The sequence below is a fragment of the Mercenaria mercenaria genome, chromosome 12 (genome assembly GCF_021730395.1).
Source record: "Mercenaria mercenaria strain notata chromosome 12, MADL_Memer_1, whole genome shotgun sequence".
Taxonomy (NCBI): domain Eukaryota; kingdom Metazoa; phylum Mollusca; class Bivalvia; order Venerida; family Veneridae; genus Mercenaria; species Mercenaria mercenaria.
Window position 1 is genome coordinate 16,404,838 of NC_069372.1, and position 27,715 is coordinate 16,432,552.

Sequence of the window (27,715 nt, forward strand, 5' to 3'; positions counted from 1 at the left end):
ATGCACTCTTCAGGTGTATCGGTGGAAATATCCTTAAATAAGCACTGGCTATCAGTCCTTTCAGGGCTTTGATTTTCATATACTGTCATACCGCAAAAATGGAATATATTTTACGCTATAAGCGTATAAACTTTCATTTCAAATGCCACACCCGTTGTTGTGTTTATTGGACTTTGTGCAGTTCAAACACCTTTCAAAATAGTACAGATTTTTATAGAATGTTTATTACCACCTTGTACATGTACAAAGACGGTAAGTCAAGCCTTTCTGTGAAAATAGCATCAGTGTTAGCACGTTTTCTGATACACCAATAAAAGTCACACAGATCAATGCAGATACCATTTATAGAACTTACTTTATTGAATTATTTAGCTTATTTTTGGCATTTTAGAATATAATTTACAATCTCACTGGACAATCATTTAAGACTAATATGACGGTAAAATAACACCAGTAAAAGCAACAGCAAAGAAAGTGTTTCTAAAAATAATATCACGATAATATTCAGTACATACTCGACTTTTCGGTCTTAGGATTTCAGTAACAATTTTTAGCTTGAAAAAATAAGACTGGCTATGATAATGCTGTCTGTTAAATTCTGTTGAGAAATCTGCTTTAGACTACTGTGTTTATGATACACATGTTGAATGGCTTGCCGATTAATAACCAAAACTAGTTGGCCGAGGTCCGAATTGTTGTATTACATGACATCAGAAATAAATTTCAAACTTTATCTCAGTTTTTTACTTTGGTCCATCAAACCTGTGTTGAACTGAAAACCAGCCAAACTACGGACCGGTGTTTTATATAAGGAGCCGTAAAATAATATGTTTCATGGCCTTAAAATGTATGTTGTTCGTTCATCTGTTCGTTCATCAGCTAAGCCATTCTTCCAGAAGGGTATTTGCATGGCTACTTACTTGTACTAACAAAATTCTCCAATGATAATTTTCAGTCTTAAAGAATCACGCTGCCTCAATCACGACATTTCAAATTTCAGTTCTTCGGCTGATCTTCAATTACGACAGTGCAAATTTCAGTCCTTCAGCAAATCACGTGGCCTCAATAATGACAATGCAAATTTCAGTCTCTCAGCAAATCACGCTGCCTCAATCATGACAGTGCAAATTCCAGTCTTAAATCAAATCGCGTCGTTTCAAATTTTAGTCATTCAGCAAATCACGCGGCCTCAATTACGACAATGTAAATTTCAGTCTTCAAGCAAATCACGACGATTCAAATTTCATTTTTTTAAACAAACCAGGTTGCCTCAATCATTACAATGCAAATTTCAGTCTTTAAGCAAATCTTGCGGCTTCAAGTATAACAGTCCAAATTTCAAGCTTTAAGCAAATCACGCGGCCTCAGTCATGACAAAGCAAATTTCAGTCTCTAAGCAAATCACGTGGCCTAAATCATGACAGTGCAAAGAATCTCGGCAAATCACGCGACCTCAATCACGACAATGCAAATTTCAGTCTTTAAGCAAATCACACGGCCTCAATCATGACAAGTTTCAGTCTTTAAGCAAATCCTCAGTTAAGAAAACGCAAAACCTTGCCTGTGTTGCGAAAATTGTTTCTTGTAGTTAGGCGGCAATATCAACAGAAATCCATGGAATTCATAAAAATCAGAGAAAAGACAACAATTAAAGGTAATTTTCACGATCAATACAGGAGACTTGCACCAGTAACCAAGGAAACAGTTTCTGAAATCAGGCAAACTATCTTATGTCACGGAATGCTGTAAAAAGACTGGGCTTGATAGTTTTTTATACTTAAAGCAGTAGGAATTTCCATTAAAATTTCACCCCTCATTTATTTTCGACATAAATCAAAATTAACTCATCTAACCGTTTATTACGGTGTTCCATTAGGGCCATTGCCTCCTTAATATGTCCATGCGCTAAACGCGAGATTACAATGGCGGTGCGCGAGATCACGATGGCGGAACACTAAATCACGTGGTGACGCGCGAAATTACAAAAGTTAAAAGTGATTTCGTGCTTCGTCATTATGATTTCACGCGCCATTGTGATTTCGCTCTTCGGGCTTCGTCATCATGCGATGACAATATGCAAAGCACGAGGGAATGATAGCAAAGCGCGAAATTACAAAATTGGCATTTCCTGTTTCGTCAACTTGATCTCGTGCTTTGCATATTAATAAATTCACTGATGCATGGACAGCAAGATCGCTATTGCGGCTGGCAAATCCCAAGACCCCCATTGCATAGTGGGAGATCGTAAGAACGAAAAATAATTTTGCACTCCGCCATCGTGATCTCTCGCTCGGCATCGTCGGCTGGGTCATAGCAATTTCGCACTTCATGCACAGCCATTTTCAAAGAAGAGACATGTGATCCTAACGAAACATCATAATTTATTGAATACAAAAACGTATAAATGATCAGACGTAAACGAGTCCAACACATCGCAAATTGTATGAACTTTCACCAGCACACAGGGTTAAGTAACAACACTCATATGATTATATAGCGCTTAACGTCAAATAAAACTATTAAGCAGACACAGCTTTGCCGCATTGCATTTGCAATGTCAGACAAATGTCCTGAAGTCCTGGAGTCATTGACACTCAAATATATCTAGTTTTAGTATCAAGCCACACCGAAATGTTCTAGTATCAAGCCACTCCAAATACTAATCTGAAATGTTCTAGTATCATTGTCATTCTCAAATGATCTGTCATCGCTGCCTCATTGAAATGTTCTACATTCTGTTGCTATTCTTTGGTATCATTGTCATATTGCTATACTCTGATGTCATTGCTATATTACTATGTTCAGGTATTATAATTTGTCATATTGCTATGCTCTGGTATCATTGTCGTATTGCTCTGGTATCATATTCATATTGTAATGCTCTGGTATCAAATTCATATTGCTATGCCCTGGCCCCGTGTTCACAAAATATTTTCAGTCTCAGCTGAGTTTGATAATGAAACTTTATTTGTCATTTATATCTAAATAGCATGTTTAAAACTAAAATTTTAAGTTAATAACTATTTTCAGATGACTATTCAGTATTAATGGTCAAGTTCAGTTGGAATTCCGTCTTGAAGTTTTTGTAAAATCAATATGAAAATTTCAAGCTCAGCTGAGACCGAAAAATGTTTTGTGAACAAGGGGCCTGGTACCATTGTCATATTGCTATTCCCTGGTATCATTGTCATATTGCTATGCTCTGGTATCATTGTCATATTTCTTCTATTCTCTGGTACCATTGTCATATTGCTATTCCCTGGTATCATTGTCATATTGCTATGCTCTGGTATCATTGTCATATTTCTTCTATTCTCTGGTACCATTGTCATATGCTATTCCCTGGTATCATTGTCATATTGCTATGCTCTGGTATCATTGTCATATTACTATGCTCTGGTATGATAGTCATACTGCTATTCTCTGGAATCATTGTCATATTACTATGCTCTGGTATGATAGTCATATTGCTATTCCCTGGAATCATTGTCATATTGCTATCCTCTGGTATCATTGTCATATTTCTTCTATTCTCTGGTACCATTGTCATATTGCTATTCCCTGGTATCATTGTCATATTGCTATGCTCTGGTATCATTGTCATATTTCTTCTATTCTCTGGTACCATTGTCATATTGCTATTCCCTGGTATCATTGTCATATTGCTATGCTCTGGTATCATTGTCATATTACTATGCTCTGGTATGATAGTCATATTGCTATTCTCTGGAATCATTGTCATATTGCTATGCTCTGGTATCATTGTCATATTACTATGCTCTGGTATGATAGTCATATTGCTATTCTCTGGTATCATTGTCATATTACTATGCTCTGGTATGATAGTCATATTGCTATTCCCTGGTATCATTGCCATATTGCTACTCTCTGGTATCATTGTCATGTTACTATGCTCTGGTATCATTGTCATATTTCTTTTATTCTCTGGTACCATTGTCATATTGCTATTCCCTGGTATCATTGTCATATTGCTATGCTCTGGTATCATTGTCATATTCCTATGCTCTGGTATGTTAGTCATACTGCTATTCTCTGGAATCATTGTCATATTGCTATGCTCTAGTATCATTGTCATATTTCTTCTATTCTCTGGTACCATTGTCATATTGCTATTCCCTGGAATCATTGTCATGTTACTATGCTATGGTATCATTGTCATATTTCTTCTATTCTCTGGTACCATTGTCATATTGCTATTCCCTGGAATCATTGTCATATTGCTATGCTCTGGTATCATTGTCATATTTCTTCTATTCTCTGGTACCATTGTCATATTGCTGTTCCCTGGTATCATTGTCATATTGCTATGCTCTGGTATCATTGTCATATTTCTTCTATTCTCTGGTATCATTGTCATATTCCTATTCCCTGGTATCATTGTCATATTGTTATGCTCTGGTATCATTGTCATATTTCTTCTATTCTCTGGTACCATTGTCATATTGCTATGCTCTGGTATCATTGCCATATTCCTATGCTCTGGTATGATAGTCATATTGCTATTCTCTGGTATCATTGTCATATTGCTATTCCCTGGTATCATTGTCATATTGCTATGCTCTGGTATCATTGTCATATTTCTTCTATTCTCTGGTACCATTGTCATATTGCTATTCCCTGGTATCATTGTCATATTGCTATGCTCTGGTATCATTGTCATATTTCTTCTATTCTCTGGTACCATTGTCATATTGCTATTCCCTGGTATCATTGTCATATTGCTATGCTCTGGTATCATTGTCATATTACTATGCTCTGGTATGATAGTCATACTGCTATTCTCTGGAATCATTGTCATATTACTATGCTCTGGTATGATAGTCATATTGCTATTCCCTGGAATCATTGTCATATTGCTATCCTCTGGTATCATTGTCATATTTCTTCTATTCTCTGGTACCATTGTCATATTGCTATTCCCTGGTATCATTGTCATATTGCTATACTCTGGTATCATTGTCATATTTCTTCTGTTCTCTGGTACCATTGTCATATTGCTATTCCCTGGTATCATTGTCATATTGCTATGCTCTGGTATCATTGTCATATTACTATGCTCTGGTATGATAGTCATATTGCTATTCTCTGGAATCATTGTCATATTGCTATGCTCTGGTATCATTGTCATATTACTATGCTCTGGTATGATAGTCATATTGCTATTCTCTGGTATCATTGTCATATTACTATGCTCTGGTATGATAGTCATATTGCTATTCCCTGGTATCATTGCCATATTGCTACTCTCTGGTATCATTGTCATGTTACTATGCTCTGGTATCATTGTCATATTTCTTTTATTCTCTGGTACCATTGTCATATTGCTATTCCCTGGTATCATTGTCATATTGCTATGCTCTGGTATCATTGTCATATTCCTATGCTCTGGTATGTTAGTCATACTGCTATTCTCTGGAATCATTGTCATATTGCTATGCTCTAGTATCATTGTCATATTTCTTCTATTCTCTGGTACCATTGTCATATTGCTATTCCCTGGAATCATTGTCATGTTACTATGCTATGGTATCATTGTCATATTTCTTCTATTCTCTGGTACCATTGTCATATTGCTATTCCCTGGAATCATTGTCATATTGCTATGCTCTGGTATCATTGTCATATTTCTTCTATTCTCTGGTACCATTGTCATATTGCTGTTCCCTGGTATCATTGTCATATTGCTATGCTCTGGTATCATTGTCATATTTCTTCTATTCTCTGGTACCATTGTCATATTGCTATGCTCTGGTATCATTGCCATATTCCTATGCTCTGGTATGATAGTCATATTGCTATTCTCTGGAATCATTGTCATATTGCTATGCTCTGGTATCATTGTCATATTTCTTCTATTCTCTGGTACCATTGTCATATTGCTATGCTCTGGTATCATTTTCATATTTCTTCTATTCCCTGGTAGCATTGTCATATTGCTATTCCCTGGTAGCATTGTCATATTGCTATGCTCTGGTATCATTGTCATATTTCTTCTATTCCCTGGTATCATTGTCATATTGCTATTCTCAGGTATCATTGTCATATTCCTATGCTCTGGTATGATAGTCATATTGCTACTCTCTGGTATCATTGTTATATTGCTATGCTCTGGTATCATTGTCATATTTCTTCTATTCCCTGGTATCATTGTCATATTGCTATGCTCTGGTATCATTGTCATATTTCTTCTATTCCCTGGTATCATTGTCATATTGCTATGCTCTGGTATCATTTTCATATTTCTTCTATTCCCTTGTATCATTGTCATATTGCTATGCTCTGGTATCATTGTCATATTGCTATGCTCTGGTATCATTGTCATATTCCTATGCTCTGGTACGATAGTCATATTGCTATTCTCAGGTATCATTGTCATATTTCTTGTATTCCCTGGTATCATTGTCATATTGCTATGCTCTGGTATCATAATCATATTCCTATGCTCTGGTATGATAGTCATATTGCTATTCTCTGGTATCATTGACTTATTGCCATTCTCTGGTATCATTTGCCATACTGCTCTGGTATCATATTCATATTGTAATGCTCTGGAATTCGTGTTTTTATGTAATATAAAATGATGAAACATTCAGATAAATTTCTTTCCATTTTTTTTAAAACTGATCGCCATAAAACAACGACTAAACATAGAGTACGTTTTTTTAAATGGAGGGTCAGGTATATATTTTTGAATCAAACCGATAGTTGTCTGAAAATAACCTATCTTTTATGTGTCTTGTTCAATGGTCTGTGCCGACTCCCAGAATGGTTGCTCCGTATCTCGCTCACAGCAGTGATTAGGCCTACTGCATAATGGAATCGTTATAAACACAAAAGCTGTTTAGAAATAATTATTTTAAACCATTTATCTGATTTCTGGCATTCTCGAAATTGTGATATTATTAGACAGAGCTTGTAGAAATAAGATGGTGAAAAAAAAAAACACCAGTAAATTCATACCGCTAAGAAACAGGGTATCTAAAAGTAAAACGATTTTTTTCTTTCGTGCATGCTCACCTTTTTTCTCAGTGTCTCGTTACAGTCTATGAAAAATGGTATATGTATATAAAGCAGAATAGACATGATCAAATTGTATGCTCAGAACTTGTTATCATAACTTTACAAATCTGAAAATACAAATTATGACTAATAAAATCTGTAAAAAAGATCCTTTGGAAGCGAAGAATGCAATCAAGAATAATAGCAGACTCGGTTTGATTGTGTCTGTTCATGGGAGGTAGTGAAATGTGCAGCACCTCTCACGCCCCCTAGCACTGGCTTAAGCGAAACTCTATTACACATAATTATGTTGATGGACTCCATGATCACAAAGGACCAGAAAATAAAACAACACAATCCAAGTACGGGACGCCACACGTGCACTTAAAGTTTGCTGAAGAACTGTCATATTACCGTTTATCAGTACGTTCACCACCTAAAGCCAAGTTCCAGGAAGTGCATTTGCATACACTCTTAATTATAGTCTTCCAACTGATTAAAAAACATATTCAAAGGATAATCTTTGCATCTTTCAATAGATGAAAACTCTGTAAACCACGTTGGTATCAAGCAGAGTGAAAAGTAATCAGAGAAGACACCTATAAAGGTATTTTAAAGAGAAGTTTTCCCGATCAATACAGGTATTACTTACATCTGTAACCAAGGAAACAATTTCTCAAGTCAGGCAAAATATCTAATGACACGAAATATCACTAATACGTTAACAGACAGTTAAAAATATAAATATGAAGCCACTGTTGATCTGCATTAAGCGTTCGTCCAATTTCGACATTAAAGGGACATAATGCATTTGTTTATAATGGGGCTGCAACATTTTTTTTTGTTACGGAAATGGAATTGGCTAATTTACTGTTAAATCCTATTTTCGACAATATATTTGTCAGATGTAGGAATATTGGTTAGTATAGTAGGAAGTATTACTTAATCCGCATCGGGTACTTCCGTATTCTCCGTATAATACACGAGAGCATAAAGGCCGAGGTGATCAGATTGATTGAATCTGCTGTTCTTATTATTGTTTTTTATTACCAACCTTGACCTTACTTTATAGCTCAAACTGTATATGTTCATGCAAAGTAATGAGGCAGTGCTTTTCTAATCATGTAGCTATGCACAACATCTATTTGGAAAGCTGTTTTATCATCATGTTTAAACATAAAATTAAGTCTCATTCAACTTTAAATACATTTGAATTCATTGCCCAAAACAACAAGCGCGTTTAAAATCAGAAAGAAAAGAAAAAACAAAATTAATGGACAAGGTTCTGAATCGAAGATGACATTTAGATATATGTAAGATTAATAAAAAAATCAACGGATATACATTATTTGAAACAACGCTAAAGTTAGATCCCTCTCCGTTTTATTTCTAATTAAATCTTGAAATTATCTCCCTTCACGGTGAAAATATTTTTTTTAAAAAAAAAAAAAAAAAAAAAAAAAAAAAAAAATGTGAAGGTCTTTTATTTCAAGAGAACTAACGTTTTTCATTTGCGTTTGATAACTACCATCTGAACCAAGTTAAGCTTAAATAATCTATCTTGGTTTCGTTCAAGATAGATCGTTATTTTCTTGTATTGCTACATACATATAATTTTCGTTTGGAAGGACTAACCCACATATTTTGGGCGAAAAATAATTTCTCTCAAAATCCATGGAAAGTAAGTACTCTGAAAGTGACTAGTGGTACAATCTTATTGACATAAGATTTTTGCTAGCTATTCTTATAAATAACCAAAATAATGTGCAGAAGAAAGTAAACCGTTGCAACGCTTTTAAAATAATGCAGAAAATTTACATTCTTCTTACACTTTTACCAATATCTAACTTTTTATTTTCACCCACTTATCCTTTTCCAGTGTCATACATACATTCTCTGCCAAACTTGGTGGACACGAACATGCTGAAATATTTCACCAAAACTGGGAGCACGTAGCTTTAAAGTTTTCCACATAAATTATGTAATACATTTTCTTATATTCTGATCAGTCCTTTTGCAAAGTATGGTTAATAAATATTTGCTTAAGTTAAAAGCTCTATTTTGATTGGAAAACCAGGCTAAGATGATGCGACTGAGCCAATATCTAGGCTTTGCAACATTGCCATGTACTAATATCATTGCTACACTTCATTGTTCTTGTACCATTACCATATTATAATGGGCTGGTAACATTCCCATACTACAAAGGGCTGTTACCATTGCCATACTACAAAGTGCTGGTACCATTGCCATACTGCAATGTGCTTTTACCATTGCCACATTGCACTGTTCTGGTATTATTGCCATACTGCAGTGTGCTGGTACCATTGCCATACTGCAATGTGCTGTTAGCTACCATTGCCACATTGCACTGTTCTGGTATTATTGCCTTTTTTATTGCCATATTGCCGTGTCCCGGTATCATTGCAACTGTGCAAAGTCCTTCACTGTTGTCACTCTGCAATACTCTCGTACCAGCAACACCTCAATAATCTAGTTTCAGTGCCACACTGCAATGTTCTGGTACCATTGCTACAATGAAGTGTTCTGGTGCCATTGCCACAGTGCAGTGCTCTGTTACCATCGCCACAATACAGTGCTCTGGTACCATTGCCACGCTGCAAGTTACGGTACAATTCCCACACTGCAATGTTCTGTTACCATTGCAACAGTGCAGTACTCGTGCTACCATTGCCACAGTGAAATGCTCTGGTACTATTGTCACGCTGCAATGTTCTGGTACCATTGCCACGCTGCAACGTTCAGACACCATTGCCACGGTGCAATGTTCTGGAGCTATTGCCACGCTGCTATGTTCTGGTACCGTTGTCACACTGCAATGTTCTGGTACCATTGCCACAATGCAATATTATGGTACTATTGCAACAGTGCAGTACTCTTGTTACCATTGCAACAGTGCCATGTTCTGGTACAACTGCTACGCTGCAATGATATGGTACCACGGCAACAGTGCAATGTTCAGATACCATTGCAAAAGTGCAATGCGATGGTACAACTTTCACACTGCAATGTTCAGGTGTCATTGCCATGCTGCAATGTTCTTGCGATATTCTGGCACCTTTGCAACAGTACAATGTTCTGGTACCATTGCGACGTTGCGATGTTCTGGTACCATTGGAACAATGTAATGTTCAGTTACCATTGGAACAGTGCAATGCTTTTGTACTATTGCCACACTGCAATGTTCTGGTACCATTGGAACAGTGCAATGCTTTTGTACTATTGCCACACTGCAATGTTCTGGTACCATTGCCACAATGAAATGTTATGGTACTATTGCAACAGTGCAATGCTCTGGTGCTATTGCCACACTGCAATGTTCTGGTACCATTGCAACAATGCAATGCTTTGGTACTATTGCCACACTGCAATGTTCTGGTACCATTGCAACAGTGCAGTGTTCTGTTACCATTGCAACAGTGCAATGTTCTGTTACCATTGCCACGTTGCATTGTTCTTGTACCATTGCAACAGTGCAATGTTCTGGTACCATTGCAACAGTGCATTGTTCTTGTACCATTGCAACAGTGCATTATTCTGGTACCATTGCAACAGTGCATTGTTCTGGTACCATTGCAACAGCGCAATATTCTAGTACCATTGCAACAGTCCAATATCCTGGTACCATTGCAACAGTGCATTGTTCTGGTACCATTGCAACAGTCCAATATCCTGGTACCATTGCAACAGTGCATTGTTCTGGTACCTTGTAACAGTGCATTGTTCTGGTATCATTGCAACAGTGCATTATTTTTGTACCATTGCAACAAAGCAATATCCTGGTACCATTGCAACAGTGCATTGTTCTGGTACCATTGCAACAGTGCATTATTCTGGTACCATTGCAACAGTGCATTGTTCTGGTACCATTGCAACAGTGCATTATTCTGGTACCACTGCAACAGTGCATTGTTCTGGTACCTTGTAACAGTGCATTGTTCTGGTATCATTGCAACAGTGCATTATTTTTGTACCATTGCAACAAAGCAATATTCTGGTGTCATTGCAACAGTGCATTGTTCTGGTACCATTGCAACAGTGCATTATTCTGGTACCATTGCAACAGTGCACTGTTCTGGTATCATTGCAACAGTGCATTATTTTTTGGTACCATTGCAACAAAGCAATATTCTGGTGTCATTGCAACAAAGCAATATTCTGGTGTCATTGCAACAGTGCATTGTTCTGTTACCATTGCAACAGTGCATTGTTCTGTTACCATTACAACAGTGCAATTATCTGGTACCATTGCAACAGTGCAATGTTCTATTACAGTTGTCACGTTGCATTGGTCTAGTACCATTGCAACAGTGCAATGTCTTGTACCATTGCAACAGTGCATTATTCTGGTACCACTGCAACAGTGCATTGTTCTGGTACCTTGTAACAGTGCATTGTTCTGGTATCATTGCAACAGTGCATTATTTTTGTACCATTGCAACAAAGCAATATTCTGGTGTCATTGCAACAGTGCATTGTTCTGGTACCATTGCAACAGTGCATTATTCTGGTACCATTGCAACAGTGCACTGTTCTGGTATCATTGCAACAGTGCATTATTTTTTGGTACCATTGCAACAAAGCAATATTCTGGTGTCATTGCAACAAAGCAATATTCTGGTGTCATTGCAACAGTGCATTGTTCTGTTACCATTGCAACAGTGCATTGTTCTGTTACCATTACAACAGTGCAATTATCTGGTACCATTGCAACAGTGCAATGTTCTATTACAGTTGTCACGTTGCATTGGTCTAGTACCATTGCAACAGTGCAATGTCTTGTACCATTGCAACAGTGCATTATTCTGGTACCATTGCAACAGTGCATTGTTCTTGTACCATTGCAACAGTGCATTATTCTGGTACCATTGCAACAGTGCAATCTTCTGGTACCACTGCAACAGTGCATTGTTCTTGTACCATTGCAACAGTGCATTGTTCTTGTACCATTGCAACAGTGCATTGTTCTTGTACCATTGCAACAGTGCATTATTCTGGTACCACTGCAACAGTGCATTGTTCTTGTACCATTGCAACAGTGCATTGTTCTTGTACCATTGCAACAGTGCATTGTTCTTGTACCATTGCAACATTCTTGTATCATTGCAACAGTGCATTGTTCTGGTACCATTGCAACAGTGCAATATTCTGGTACCATTGCAACAGTGCATTGTTCTGGTACCACTGCAACAGTGCAATATTCTGGTACCATTGCAACAGTGCAATATTCTGGTACCATTGCAACAGTGCATTGTTCTTGTACCATTGCAACATTCTTGTACCATTGCAACAGTGCATTGTTCTGGTACCATTGCAACAGTGCAATATTCTGGTACCATTGCAACAGTGCATTGTTCTGGTACCATTGCAACAGTGCATTGTTCTGGTATCATTACAACAGTGCAATATTCTGGTACCATTGCAACAGTGCATTGTTCTTGTACCATTGCAACAGTGCATTATTCTGGTATCACTGCAACAGTGCATTGTTCTTGTACCATTGCAACAGTGCATTGTTCTTGTACCATTGCAACAGTGCAATATTCTTGTACCATTGCAACAGTGCATTGTTCTGGTACCATTGCAACAGTGCATTGTTCTTGTACCATTGCAACAGTGCATTGTTCTTGTACCATTGCAACAGTGCAATATTCTTGTACCATTGCAACAGTGCATTGTTCTTGTACAAATGCAACAGTGCATTGTTCTGGTACCATTGCAACAGTGCACTGTTCTTGTACAATTGCAACAGTGCACTGTTCTTGTACCATTGCAACAGTACATTGTTCTTGTACCATTGCAACAGTGCAAAATTCTGGTACCATTGCAACAGTGCATTGTTCTTTCACCATGGCAACAGTGCATTGTTCTGGTACCACTGCAACAGAGCATTGTTCTTGTACCATTGCAAGTGCATTGTTCTGGTACCACTGCAACAGTGCATTGTTCTTGTACAATTGCAACAGTGCATTGTTCTTGTACCACTGCAACAGTGCAATATTCTGGTACCATTGCAACAGTGCATTGTTCTGGTACCACTGCAACAGTGCAATATTCTGGTACCACTGCAACAGTGCAATATTCTGGTACCATTGCAACAATGCAATGTTCTTATACCATTGCAACAGTGCATTGTTCTTGTATATTGCAACAGTGCATTATTCTGGTACCATTGCAACAGTGCATTGTTCTTGTACCATTGCAACAGTGCATTATTCTGGTACCACTGCAACAGTGCAATATTCTGGTACCATTGCAACAGTACAATGTTCTGGTACCATTGCCACACTGCAATGTTCTTGTACCACCGACATACTGCTTAGATTTCATAGAGATACACATTCCATATATATTGGATTTCCATCCAAGAAAAAAATACTATAAATAATGAGCCAAGACTTTCAGTTCTGGGCAATTTCAAGAGCCATTACTTGAGACCAAAAGAAACTGGTTAACAAACTTGGGTAAGATATTATGCCATTAAATATTAAATAAATTTTTGCTCAAGTTTGCTGGAAACTAGACAAGTACTGCTCAATTTAGAGACTTCTACTCTTTACTACAGGTCATTCCACAATACATCCCCGTAAGAGTAGCATTTAATAGTGACAACTGTAGTGTAAAAATACAAGATCAGTTTGACTTATATAGGCCCACAATCTCTTGAAAAGTCTGTTCAGGTATGTTTTCTTACAAAATATTATCCCATTTAAATCAAAACTGGTATCTTCTTGATCCATCCAGTTAAAAATTAAAAGCATGAAGGTATTATGGCTACTTCTTGCAAAAAAAAAAAATTTCGTTGCAACACAAACAACAAAACAATAAGTAAGTCTTCAAATCTTTTTTTATGAATAATGTAAACATTACAATTTCACTAACTATTTTCATCTCATAATAAAGAGTATTTACAAAACAAATATAATCATATTGCAGTAATAAGGGACATATATATAATACACAAGTGCAATATCGTTACAGTGCAAAAATAAATTACAAAGTCTTAAATCAAAACTGACCAAGAAAAGCTCCACTGAGCACTTTTTACCAAGTGTTAACAAAAGTTACTATAGATCAAAGGTATTTTTCCACCTACAGGGCTGTTTCTTATGATAGAAATACACTTAAAACAGATATCCTTTAGATATTATGAGTCTTTCCTCGAATGAAGTTTACTGGCCAAATTTATATAACAATTACTTGTTCTTATAGAGAATCAAAGATCCTTAAAACAAACTTAAAGGTTTAAAATAGATTTTATTTTCCTTCTTACTTTCATTTTCCTCAAAACAAATATGTCACATATCATAGCCACAAAGCGCAGTCTATGTAAGAGTAATGGGTAAAAATTCTATGTAATTTAAAACATATGAACTTATTGGCTTCCTCTGCAAACCTTAGTCATATTCAAAACGACATTTTCCTTAAAGGTTAAAAGACATAGTCATTGCAAATCAAAACTGAAAAATGGGTTGAGCAGACCTCAGATGTTTAAAGGATTAGCAAAAACAATCGTCACATGTTTTCAAAGACACTCCTTAACTCTATCAATATAAACACAGGTAACCCTTTAATATTAATACAGCAACGAACCCTGCTAGAAAGGTCAATGTGAACCCAACAATACCTTTAGGGAACAATGTAAGCAAAATCTTGTTAAGGCATAAAGAAAACAAGGAGCTGCGTTCAATAAACGCTTGATGCCCCCAGTGGCATCCTTGTCGACAGATTTTGCACCTAAGTCCAAAACGAGGTCAAGGTCAAACTGAGGTCAGGTGATGTTTGAAGATGAGGAATGGTCACAGTTTACATCTGTACTTGTATCAATTCATCTAAAGACATAACCCTCTTATTTGTATTCATTTTTTGACACAAAAATAATTTCAGAAAAGTCTCTATAAAAAAAAATTCCCCCCCCCCAAAAAAAATCCGACCTACCTACCGGTACCATAATTTTTTTGAGCAGGTTACCAGAAACAATGTATAAATAACTCTATTACTTATAATCACAAGGATTCTGGTTTGAATTAATGCCTGTATTTAGTATAATTACTACACGATTTTCAAAACACTAACTTCAGCATAGAAGCTGGGGAACTTCAACATGAAACCTTTTACCAGACCTAGACTCTGACATAGGCACATAAGCTGTTTGCTTCATCGTCATCATGTTTTCAATAAAGAAACTGTGTCATATTAAAGTAATGAAATTATGTTTTTCGTAGTTCATGCTAAATGAACAACACAGAATGATCGGCAAATCTGTGAACTGCGCTTGCGATTCATGGTTAATTTACCAATCATAGTTTGTCATTCAATTTGCATTAACTTTAAAAATAATTCATTTCTTAAATTTACATTACATTTCCTTCTCATTTGTTAAAGTTGTGTTTTTGTTTTTCAAAAATTGCACATATTTTGTTATATTCAACATTAGAACCAGCTTCCTAGTCCTTCAGTGCACCAGATAAGCTGCTGTGACATCATCTAAGAAATGTTCTCCTAGACTACAAGCAGGTGTCATTAAAGCAGCAGGATGTCATAAGTAAGCGGTGTTATCCTAACTTAAGCGCTTTTCCTTTTAAAATTCAAGTAAAATGAACTTCATAATCTTCAGTAGAACAAATACGGAGAATGTAAATACTTCCATTTTCAACTTGACTGAGAATTAAATGAACAATAACATAGTTAACTTTTAACCTGTTGGCGGCAAGTGAGTCTGCCTTTGCGACTGATCATGGTCTGCACTGTTTGCCAGTCAGTCTGTAAATTTTCAGTGAACACCTTTTTGAATAAGTGGTACTGCCCTAATTGAATGATGGACCAGTCCATTTTAGAAATATAGCAGGGTAAAGGTTAACTAAGTCTGATATTTCATGCTAACATGGCTTTATTTGATAGCCAGTTAAACAAAGATGACAGTCAAACTATACATATATTCAGCAAAAAAACAATGACTGATGCACAGACAGGTAAGACAGCATTATGACATCAATTATGACATCTTTTTGCCACATGATGTCAGGTTCATTACTACATGGATAAAGAAGTCCAGTATCAATTTTATCAGAATATTTCAACAAGCATGTATGAATGAAAACAATCAAGGCCTTCCTGTGGCTATCTTAATAATAATATAATTTAGCATAATTCATCGTTCATATGCTTAAGAGATTATACCACTCAAGCCAATCATTGTGGTTCCATTCCAGCACAACTGAACTGTAATAGATCAGGCGACAAACCACACAAAGGCCTACATTATTTGATTAATGAACGTACATGTATACGAAAATGCTATGTGTATCCATAGTTGTTTGAAACTTCTAAATATAATCAAAACCAGTTGTACAAAATCTTCACACACAGAACACCTGAGAAAAACAAATAAAATAAAATCTTTTTAAAAATTTCTTTTAACAAATGACTTTTAACATATACATGTAACAACTAAATGGAAGTGTATAAATGGCCAGAGTAAGAAATCAAAACATAATACCTTATCATCATTAGATATTTCTGTGTCAGAAATTGAATGATTTCCATTACTCCTCAAAACAAACAAATGATCAAACTGACCTATTATTGAGGCATTCATGATTTCCATTACTCCTCAAAACAAACAAATGATCAAACTGACCCATTATTGAGGCATTCGTGATTTCCATTACTCCTCAAAACAAATAAATGAGCGAACTGACCTAATATTGAGGCATTCGTGATTTCCATTACTCCTCAAAACAACCGAATGATCAAAACTGACCTATTATTGACCCTCAAAACAAACAAATGATCAAACTGACCTATTATTGAGGCATTCGTGATTTCCATTACCCCTCAAAACAAACAAATGATCAAACTGACCTATTATTGAGGCATTCGTGATTTCCATTACTCCTCAAAACAAACAAATGACCAGAACTGGCCTGCTATTGAGGCATTCGTGATTTCCAATTTTCCCTCAAAACAAACAAATGCTCAAAACTGACCTCGTTTTGAGACATTCATGATTTCCATTACCCCTCAAAACAAACAAATGACCAGAACTGACCTGCTATTGCAGCAGTCACGGTGATGGAATCAAGCATCAGCATAATGAAGCTCTGCGATAAGAACAGTCTACACTCGTTCCCATCTGTATACACGTGTATACTAATATGAACATTATTTTAGAAATCATTCTGACAGAGAATAAAACCAGTTGTTTCAGTTTTGCCCCACTCCCCCGGACCCCAGCTAATACAGCCTTTTTTATTATGGTGACAGGTAATTTCAACAGTGCTTTTAAATGTGCCTTTACAAATACAATGTGTTCAGGACTTGTAAAAATGAAATAATGTAAAAATAATGAGAATAGAAGTTGACTTTAATGTAAAGTTGTTTTATCTGAAAATATTCTTGTAGTTCAACTGTGAAAAAATGTGTTTCCAAAATCACCTAGAGCTATGTCCCCATTAAGTCAAATAAGCCATCTGTCTAGGCCAGGTATAACAGATCTCGAATCTATCAACTGGCCAAAAGGAAAAAATTATTAAGTTTGTAACATATGAATTATGGTAAATGTGAGGCTTTAGCAACCATAAGATTCTTTCATTTAACTTAAGCAGTGTAAAGGCAACGATCATGCCTTATTTTGTTATGTGTATGTACAATACTTTCATCATATTCATAATCTGTAGGTAAAAAATAATTGATCATTATTTGTATGTACAAACATCATTATCTGAAGTGCTATAAAGATAAAGGTCTGATTCGCCAACCTTATCTAAAACTGTACAGGAATTTTATAAAGATTCCAATATGTTTTACAATGGGCAATATAAACTATTATTCATTACTGTAAAATTAACAATATTTCTGGGGGATTAATTTTTGTTCATTTCGTGGTTGTCATAGTCCAAAAAAGATTAACCGTTATCATGCTGGACATGACTGATTCTGCCTTTGCAAACAGTGTAGATCATGATCAGCCTGCACATCTGTGCAGTCTGATCATGATCTACACTGTTCGCCATTCAATCATTATCTTTTTGGTAAGCACCCCTTTTAAGGGTTAATGGTACTGTCCAAACTGAAAGATGGACAGGTTCATTATAGAAATTTAGCAGAGTAAGTCTTAATCCCAAGAAACAAACAAAATACCAATTCATTTTACTGACAAAATTTGAAATCCACGAATTTAAAAAAAACTTTCTGGCTGAAACCACAAAATTTCATCCCTATGAAATTAAATGATTCCACAATATGTACAAATATACAATGCTTAACAAGATATTAAATGTATACAACACAGTGCTCTCAGTTAACAACAAAATCAGTACAACAACAACAATGAAAAATATACATGCAGATATTATCTCTTCTATTAAAACATGCTTTGTACAAAGCATATGTAAAAAGTAAACATGCAAAATATATATGCCCTATACAACTAATGAGGTGAATATAAACTAAGTTTGGAGTAAAATTTACAACCTAACAAAATGAACTCAATCCTACAAAATATAAAGACATATATCCATGGAACTTTATGTTACAACCTGTACAAATCCGTTGCATTTTTCACTCTTACCTGAAATTCCATCACAAATACATAATAATTTTTAGGGAATATCTGTCAAAAAAGTTTTGACCACATAAACAGGACACTATTTGAAATGTCCACAAGTTTTGCAATTCATTTAAGCTGCTTTATCTTTTTATGAATGTAAATATGAAAGCATAAACAAATACTGTGCAATGATTAACATTTGTGGGGGACTAATTTTCATGTATTTCATGGTTGATTCAACCCAAAAAATCTAATTTCAGTGACCAAGCAAAATTTCCATTCATATGTTTAAACACTGAAATCCATGAATTTATACACCTACAAAATAATAGTTTGGGCCAAAACATTTATTTGGGTTTTACGGCGCAAAACAGTAATGGGCCAAAACAATGAAATTTTGTACCCACAAAATTACACAACTCAACAGTAAAGGTAACTCCTTATATTTCTTTAATAACCAGCAACACTTACTATAAACATGTCACTATTAAATATGACAGTGTATAACACCCAAATCAAATTGTGATTTTATTTAAGAAATGCAACGATTTTTTTCGGTGTTCATGCAAAATGAATGACAGAATAGGATCGGCAAATCCATGAATCATGCTAGCGATTCATGTTTAATTTGCCGATCCTATTCTGTCGTTCATTTGGCATGAACACTGAAAAAAATAGTTTCATTTCTTATATTTACATTATATTTCCTTTCCATTTGTAAAGAAAAAAATATTATTAATTGCACATATTTTGTGGCATTTAACATTAAAATCAGCTTCCCGGCCATTCTGTGCACCAGACGGAACAACTGCAACGTCATCTAAGAACGTTCTCCCCGACTATACGCAGACGTCGTCAAAACAGCGGCCGGTTATCACTAAGCAGCAATGACGTAACTTTCCCGTCTTCCCTTTTGCTGTTCATATGAAATGAATGTCATAATTTTCAATGGAAAAGAATAGGGCGAATGTAAATATTTATGTTTTAACTGCAATTCTTCATAATATTATACTACTGTGAAATCATTGATATTTGTGGCGGATTAATTCCTGCGGATTTCATGGTTGAATAAACCCACAAAATTTAATCCAAACTAACTACTTAAATTTCCATTCTATTTCTGTTCAAAAATTGAAATCCACTAAATCACATCCCCTAGAAATAATTGTTATGTCAAAAACCACGAAATTTCGTGCCAACGAAATTAAATGCTTCCATGGTATCCAAACTTCTGCAATCCAAACACTAAATACTAGAAAACTTGAGCAGTCAGGTTGCTCTTTCTAGACGACTCTGTTGGAAATGGCACTACATTTTCTTTTATACATAATAAGTATTATACATCAACAGGAAAAAACAAAATACTTGTATCTTTAACATAATCACTAAGTGTATATCTAATGCAAAGATTTGCCTCAATTCTACAGCATTAACAAAATAATCAGTCTCTACTTAAAAGATATTTCATAAAACATTTGTACCCATATTTATAATCTTAAAATATTTTACATGACTTCTGTAATGAAATACAACCATTAAGACACACCAACACAAGTTTATATGTGGACTTTCTACCTTTATGTGTGGACTTCCTACCTCTATGTGTGGACTTCCTACCTCTATGTGTGGACTTTCTACCTTTAATGATGGGAGGAATACAATGACATTTCGCAAGCCACCTGTATAGTGTCCTCACATGAAAGGTATCAGTGGCATAAACCACCTATTAATTTATGTACAATGCTTAAAATACTGTATTCTTCCTTTATAAAACAACAAATCATTTCTAACAGGTAAGCTCTAAAACAGTAATTTTGCATAAAATCTTTAAATTGAAAGAAAGTAATGAAATATAGAAAGGAAGATCCAGCAGTGGTTAAAAAAAGATTTAAGTACTGTTCAATCCTTGGACATATAAGCTACAAAATATTCAACTGCAATTAAGAACATAAAGATATTTTCGATTTGGAAAACATTCTGATACCTTTTGGAGTTTCTTAATTTTTAGGGAGCAGAATCTAAAATAAACTTTATATAAAACTAGAACTGTCACAGGAGTGACTCATACCCCCACCATACGGTCTTGTCACAGAAGGAATGGGCAACCATAAGGAATCTAAAAAAATACTTTGGAGTACTTCTCCTGGCTTCCACATTGTAAGTAATACTAGTATAATACTAGTATAGTAATACTAGTAATTGATTAAATCTCTCTATATGTAGAGGATACACTAAAAGTGAATACAAAAAAGTGTCTTACCGACCCATGTTACCACGGAAAAGGTATTTACTTATTACATAGGACTTATAATAAAAAAAGTTAGAAAAATACCTAAATTATTGAAACATCTAAAAAAAAGGATTTCTAAAAATAGAACTAATTCCTGGAATTTACAGGGAAGAAATCAGTACAAAGGTTAAAAAAAAAAGGTTACTTCCCTTTGGCTCTAAGCAATCAGATTGAGATTATATGAAAATACATCAAAATTAACTTAAATTCTAGGTAAAAGGGGACACATTTCAAGACAAATAGTGTAGGAGTTATGCCCTTGTGTCACATGAGGTGGGTGATGGTGGTGGGAACATCTATTTTTAAGTCTGAATCAAATCATTCAGTAGTAATTGCGATATAGATGTAAAAATACATCAAAAATTCACCTTAATATTCTAAGGTATAAAGGGGCATAATTTCATGAACAATTGGGTCAGAGTTATGACCTGTGTCACCATGATGTGGGTGATGAGGTTGGAAATGTATTTTAAGTTTGAATCAAATCCATTTTGTAATAATTGAGATATATGAAAATACATCAAAATCAACTTTAAATTTAAAGTAAAAGGGACATAATTCGTAAAAAAATTTTGTCAGTGTTAAGCTCCTTATGTTCAAATTCATCGCTGGGTGAGAGGTGGAACAACTATTATAAGTTTGATCAATCATTTAGTAATAACTGAGATATAGTGAATGAATACACAAAATTAACCTTAAATTCTAAGTAAAGGGGACCATAATTCATGGAAACATGGTGTCAGAGTTATGGCACCTTGTGTCACATGAGTGGGTGATGAGGTGGAACATCTATTTTAAGTCTGAATCAAATCCTTTCAGTAGACTAACTGAGATTAGTGAAAATACAACAAATTAACTTAAATTCTAAGTAAAAGGGAAATAAATTTCATGAAAACTTGGTGTCCAAGAGTTTGCACCTTGTGTCACATGATGTGGGTGATTAAGGTGGAACAGGTATTTTGAAGTTTGAATCAAATCCATTTGGTAATAACTGAGATAATAGATTTCGGGTCGCGACGGGATGGGACGCGAGCGGACGCGACAAACTGATCTCTATTATACCCCCCAAACAAGTTTTGGTGGGGGTTATAAAAATAATTTAATAATAAAAAATCATGAAATGTGATAACATAGAAAAAAACATAACAAATTGATGAAATTTAATGTAAAATACCAATGCATGAAATTGCACAAAAATTAAACACAATTTTCCACTTCCCATCCTCATCCCCAAAGTGTCTTAAATTCTTAGGGAGAATTTCATACAGATATATTCTTTTGCATTCCTGTATATTAAAGTTGGTTTTATAAACAAGACATGGGAGTTAATCAAGTAGACTGATTTAACCTTAAACCTGCTGGCGGCAAGTGACTTTGCCTCTGCGACCAGTGCGACCAAGATCAGCCTGCAAAATCTGTGCACGTCTGATATGGTCTGCATGTTCGCTATTCAGTCAGTGTAAATTTTCAGTTAAACCCCCTTGAATAATAAGTGGTACTGCCCAAGTGAATGCTGGAGCAGCCATTTTAGGAAATACTGCAGGCTAAAGGTTAAAGTAAGTTTTACACATTTCATTAAAACAGTCGTAAGCACGTTAAAGATCAAGCATAGAGAAAATTACAAGCTGCAAAGATTTTATTTCAAAGAAAGATGTTACCAGAAGGACAATATACACAGGAAGATGGAAACCACACACCTACAGCTCATTCAAGGCTTGTAGTTCAGTTAAGGTCACAAATATAGCAAAGCAGACAAAAAAAGTGAGGCTCTATTTAAAAATGAACACATGATGAATGTACTGTAGTGAAAATGTTTGAATATTTTGAAGGTCAATGTAAAAAATGAAATCATTCCAGTTTTTTCACTTTGAAGAAAACAACAACAACATTCTGTGGATCTTATACGACTTCCTGTGGAAGTTGGGGCTTTCCCAAACCTTTAGAGACAGCATGGAATGGAAAACCCAGAGGTTATTTATCCATGCTGCTCCAAGGGTAGGGAAAACACCTGCTTTATTAAGGAAGACTTTTGATCATTTTTCTTGCCTACCATCAATATAACTGCAACATTTTCAAAAATAATGTAAATCAAGAATCTCTAACAATCTGGCTTTTGAAAGAGAGGGCATTTTATTCTCAAAATGACAGTACCTGGCAAATAAAGTTATCTGACACTTAAAAACAACTGAACATGTACTAGACAGAAGAGTACTCAAAGACAGATAAAGAGTATAGATCAGAATGAATAAACTATGGACTAGTGTATAATGGTTTTATTACACAAGTAATGAGCCTTATAGTATATCTTAAGTCAGGATAGAAGCCTGATTGGGCTATAAAGATAAACATTTTAGCAGAGTGATATGAAAAACAAAACATTTTTTTTACTCTGTCATGTCCACTTTAAACTAAATGAATCACAGGCATCTATACCATATCTACATTTTTATTGTCAAAGTAAGTGGTAACCCCTTCCGGCCTGTAGGCTGGTCTCTGTACAGTCCTGTGACTTGGTACACCGATCAAACTTGATGGCTGAAAAAACAAAAGTACAAGAGCTTAGCATATATGTCCGTTTTGTTGGACACTAGAGTGTAAACAAGGTTTTTCTACAATTTGAACTAGTGGCCTAGTTTTTCTCTCTCAGGTAATCCAGTTTGAACTTTGACTTAAGAAGATCAAACAGAAATTGTGGCCTCTAGAGTATTACCAAGGTTTATCTGATTTCAGCTAGTGACTTAGTTTTTGACCTCTGGTAGCCCAATTTAAAACCTGACCCAGATTTCATTAAGACAAATACTCTGAAATAGTTTTTAGAAGATTACATAGAAAATGTGACCTTTGGAGAGTTATCAAATGTTTTTCTAAGATCTTACCTAGTGGCCTAGTTTTTGACCTCAGCTAACACAGTTTTAAACCTGTACTAGATTTCATTGACAAATATTCTGACGAAGTTTCATAAGGGTTTTTCTACAATTTAACCTAGTTTGCTAGTTTTTGGCCTCTGGCAACCCAGTTTTAAACTTGACCTAGATTACATAGATACAAACATTCTGTCAAAGTTTCTACAATATCAAACAGAAAAAATGGCCTCTGGAGTGTAAACATTTTTTCCCCTTCTATTATTTGACCTAGTGACCTAGTTTTTGGCTTAGATAACCCAGTTTTTAACTTGTCCTATATTTCATAGAGGCAAACATTCTGACAGTTTCATAAATATGTTTGAAAATAATATGGCCTCTAAAGTGTTAACAAAGTTTTCGTATTAACTGACCTAGTGACGAAGTTTTTGACCCCAGATGACCCAGTAACAAACTTTTTTGACATTTTATTAAGGGTAATATTCTGACCAAGTTTCATTTAGACTGTGCTAAAATTGTGAAATCTAGAGTGTTAACAGTCAAACTGTTGATGACAGAAGACCACAGAAACAGGGTGATCAAAATAGCTCTACTTCAGCATTTTGTGCTTGAGATAAAAAAATATATAACTGGATTCCATTAAACAACATGTACACTTGTTTCCTTCAATAACTTTTTTTAAAAGCTGAAAAATATATTTTACCAGAGGTTCTATTTCCGGAGGACTGCTACCATAGCGACTATCTATATGTAAATCCTCATCTTCCTCCTCATCCTCGTCTTCTAGAAGATTCACCATAGAAGGTGCAAGCTTCTCACCGAGTCTGATCAAACTGTTAAGGTTTCAAATCTCTTGTGATGGAAGAGTAGATGGACTGAAGAACTGGTGCGTGACAGACTGCACAAAATCAATATATTAACCCTTATCATGCTGGACACTATTGATTCTGCCTTTGCGACCAGTGCAAATCATGATCAGCTTGCACATTCGTGCAGTCTGATCAAGATCAGCACTGTTAGCCATTCAGTATCTGTTTGGTAAGTACCCCTTTTAACAGTTAATGGTACTGTCCAAACTGAAAGATGGCCAAGTTCATTACAGAAATGTAGCAGGGTATGGGTTAATTAGTATATATCCTCTGTATACAGCTACACCAAAGGAAATGCAATCAGGTGGTAAATATTCATAAATGACTAAATTGCTTATGAAAGGATACATTTGTTTCGAGTTTTTCTTCTTCCTCTTGAAAAACTTCCTAGCTAAGGATGCAAGCTGTTTCTTTGAAGCTGAAATTATAAGACATTTCATTAAGAGTAACTTTAATCATATAAGTTTCAGTTATATCATTTAGACTGAAATAACATCAACATAAATGCCGCGCCATGAGAAAACCAACATAGTGGGTTTGCGACCAGCATGGATCCAGACCAGCCTGTGCATCCGTGCAGTCTGGTCAGGATCCATGCTGTTTCGCTTTCAAAGGCCTATTGCAATTATTAGAAAATGTTAGCGAACAGCGGATCCTGACAGAATGCGCGGAGCGCAGGTGGTCAGGTTCCATGCTGGTCGCAAACCCACTATGTTGGTTTTCTCATGGCATGGCTCATATATATATTAATGGCTAACAGCACTGTTTATCTACTCTAGTCAAAACTGGTTGAAAAGTCATTATCATAGCTCTGCCCTTATAGAATTGTTTTCTATATATATCTGACCTTTTGATTTTAACTTCATTAAAATCTCATTTACACAAAAATCTGACATCATCTATCTAAAACCTTTAACTTCCTTTGGTCTGTTTAAATGCCTTTTGACAAAAAACATTCAGTAACATACTGATCTATTTTTAGAACAAACTTCATTTCTAAGTTCTCATCAGAAGAATGGTGAAATAAATCACTTTATACAGGACAGCTCTTGCCTCAAAAGTCTCTTCTTAGCCTTTAAACCACCTTAAACCACGGGTCTGAATATTATAAAATCTGTTTGGCGTCATGGACAGGCATTGACTTATACTATAAAGAAGTTCACTTAATGTATTTCCAAGTGCTAGATGGCAGGGAGTGTGATGCCACATTTATTATCTTCATGGAACAAACTCAATCAAAATCAAGTCTGTATTACCTTGCTTGGTTGCATTTCTATGCTTAATATACTGGTGACATCATCAATATTCGTGGGGGACTATTTTCGTGGATTTCGTGTTGTCAAACCGAAATTTAATCCCAACGAACAGTAAATTTCCCATTCATTTTATGTTCAAAATGATATCCACGAATTTCATATCCCCTTGAAAACTTGCCGTTCGACCAAAACCACAAAATTTCATGCCCACGGAAATTAAATGATTTTACAGTATAGGACTTTTTCAGAAATTTTATTAATACTGAATATCTTCAATTAACAGATCTAAACCTGAACAATATCAGTAGGATCATATCATACATACAGGAGGTCATGAATGTAGGTTACGCAACAAACAAACCTTTTCCCATTCCAGTGAGTTGTCTACGTAACTCAGCGTCTTCGTCTTTGTCTTTAGCAATGGGTTGACTGAATGGAAATGCTCCTAACGTCTTATCACTGTCATCCCCGTAGCCTTCATGTACTGTAAATATATCTTCATAGCTTTATAACCTCTCTATATATTAGACTAAAATTCTGTGACAGAACAGCCCAAAACTGACGAATTATTTTCCAATTTGGAAATCAAAACAGAATATTTCTTACAAGATCCTTCTATGTCAAATATTTTGAAACATTGATAATACGCTCAATTAAGTTGTCACTGAACTGGCTGCTTCCAGAATATAATATTTTCATAAAAAATGTTTTCCCAAATTAACTAAAATCGCATTTATAATTTCCAAAACCAAAAGGCTAGGGCTTCTTTTGAAGTTCCGAGAAAAGGGTGTTGATTATATAGCAAGATCTCTCCATATCATATAATCTTGGTGCCACAAGGAAAAACTAGACTTCGCTTTGTAATGATATGTGAAAGTTTCAAATCTGTTTATATTCATGAAGATCTATACCCTAAGTACTGTGAAACATGGGGGGGACTCATTTTCATAGATTTCGAGGTTGAGTTAATCCACAAAATTAAATCCCAATTAACAAGGAAACTTCCCATTCATTTTATGCTCAAAGGCCAAATTCCATGAATTTATATCCCCAAGAAACAGCCGCTCTGGCCAAAACCCGGAAATTTTGTGCCCAAGAAATTAAATGACTCCCCAGTATCTGAAGCTATGTAAGCAGTTTGATGCTGCATCTTCAGTAGATGAAAGGTGAGAAAAACTATTAAACATTAATATGATAGAATATGCTAAAGAAAGTTAGTATATCCACATGTCCGTTTATGATAACTGTTGTGATATTTTTAGCAGTTATAATTCTCAGATCCTTATACATGTACCAGTGCTTTCTCAGTAACTTTTTTCTAAACCATGAAAATTAAAGTAATTCAACCAGTTTCAAGACGTTGAAAAACTGACACAGAACCGTTTTACACATCACTTACCATCATCTGGAGGTCTCACACTTGGAGATGTCATCAAAGTTGATGAGTTATTAGAATCTTTAGTCTTTGAATTTACTCTCTCTGAAAGTAAAATGAAAATATCTAAATAAGGGTCTTGATGTTAAATTCATAACTAAAATAATCTGTGTATTAAAGGAGAAATATGTTATTAATTCAAATAAAAAAAGTTACTGAACTACAAACTAGATGCCCAATGGCAACATGTCGAGCCCGCCTTTGACCCTAAACTGTGACCTTGACTTTGAGATTGGAACTGGAGTTTGCACATAAACCTCCATCTCACTGAGTTACAACATTCATGCCAAATATAAATCAAGATTCTCAATGCATATCAAAGCTAAGGCCAGACAAGATCGGACATGATAAATGACTCCAACTGTCGACCTGACCTTTGAGATAGGAATTGGGGTTTTTGCGCATGAACTTC

At 35.4% G+C, this 27,715-nt stretch overlaps 2 protein-coding genes across 2 annotated transcripts in view; one reads left to right on the forward strand and one right to left on the reverse strand.

Moving 5' to 3' along the window:
* LOC123533130 (FACT complex subunit SSRP1-like) overlaps positions 1–27,715 on the forward strand; it is a 299,019-nt gene that overhangs the window by 110,302 nt on the left and 161,002 nt on the right. The window lies entirely within an intron of this gene.
* LOC123533125 (uncharacterized) lies at positions 22,374–27,407 on the reverse strand. The gene is made up of 5 exons (XM_053519303.1): positions 27,268–27,407; positions 26,230–26,352; positions 24,961–25,030; positions 24,447–24,567; positions 22,374–23,417 (listed from the first exon to the last, which is right to left on the reverse strand). The coding sequence occupies exons 1-5, from the start codon at positions 27,299–27,301 to the stop codon at positions 23,310–23,312; spliced, it is 456 nt and encodes a 151-aa protein (XP_053375278.1). The 5' UTR covers positions 27,302–27,407; the 3' UTR covers positions 22,374–23,309.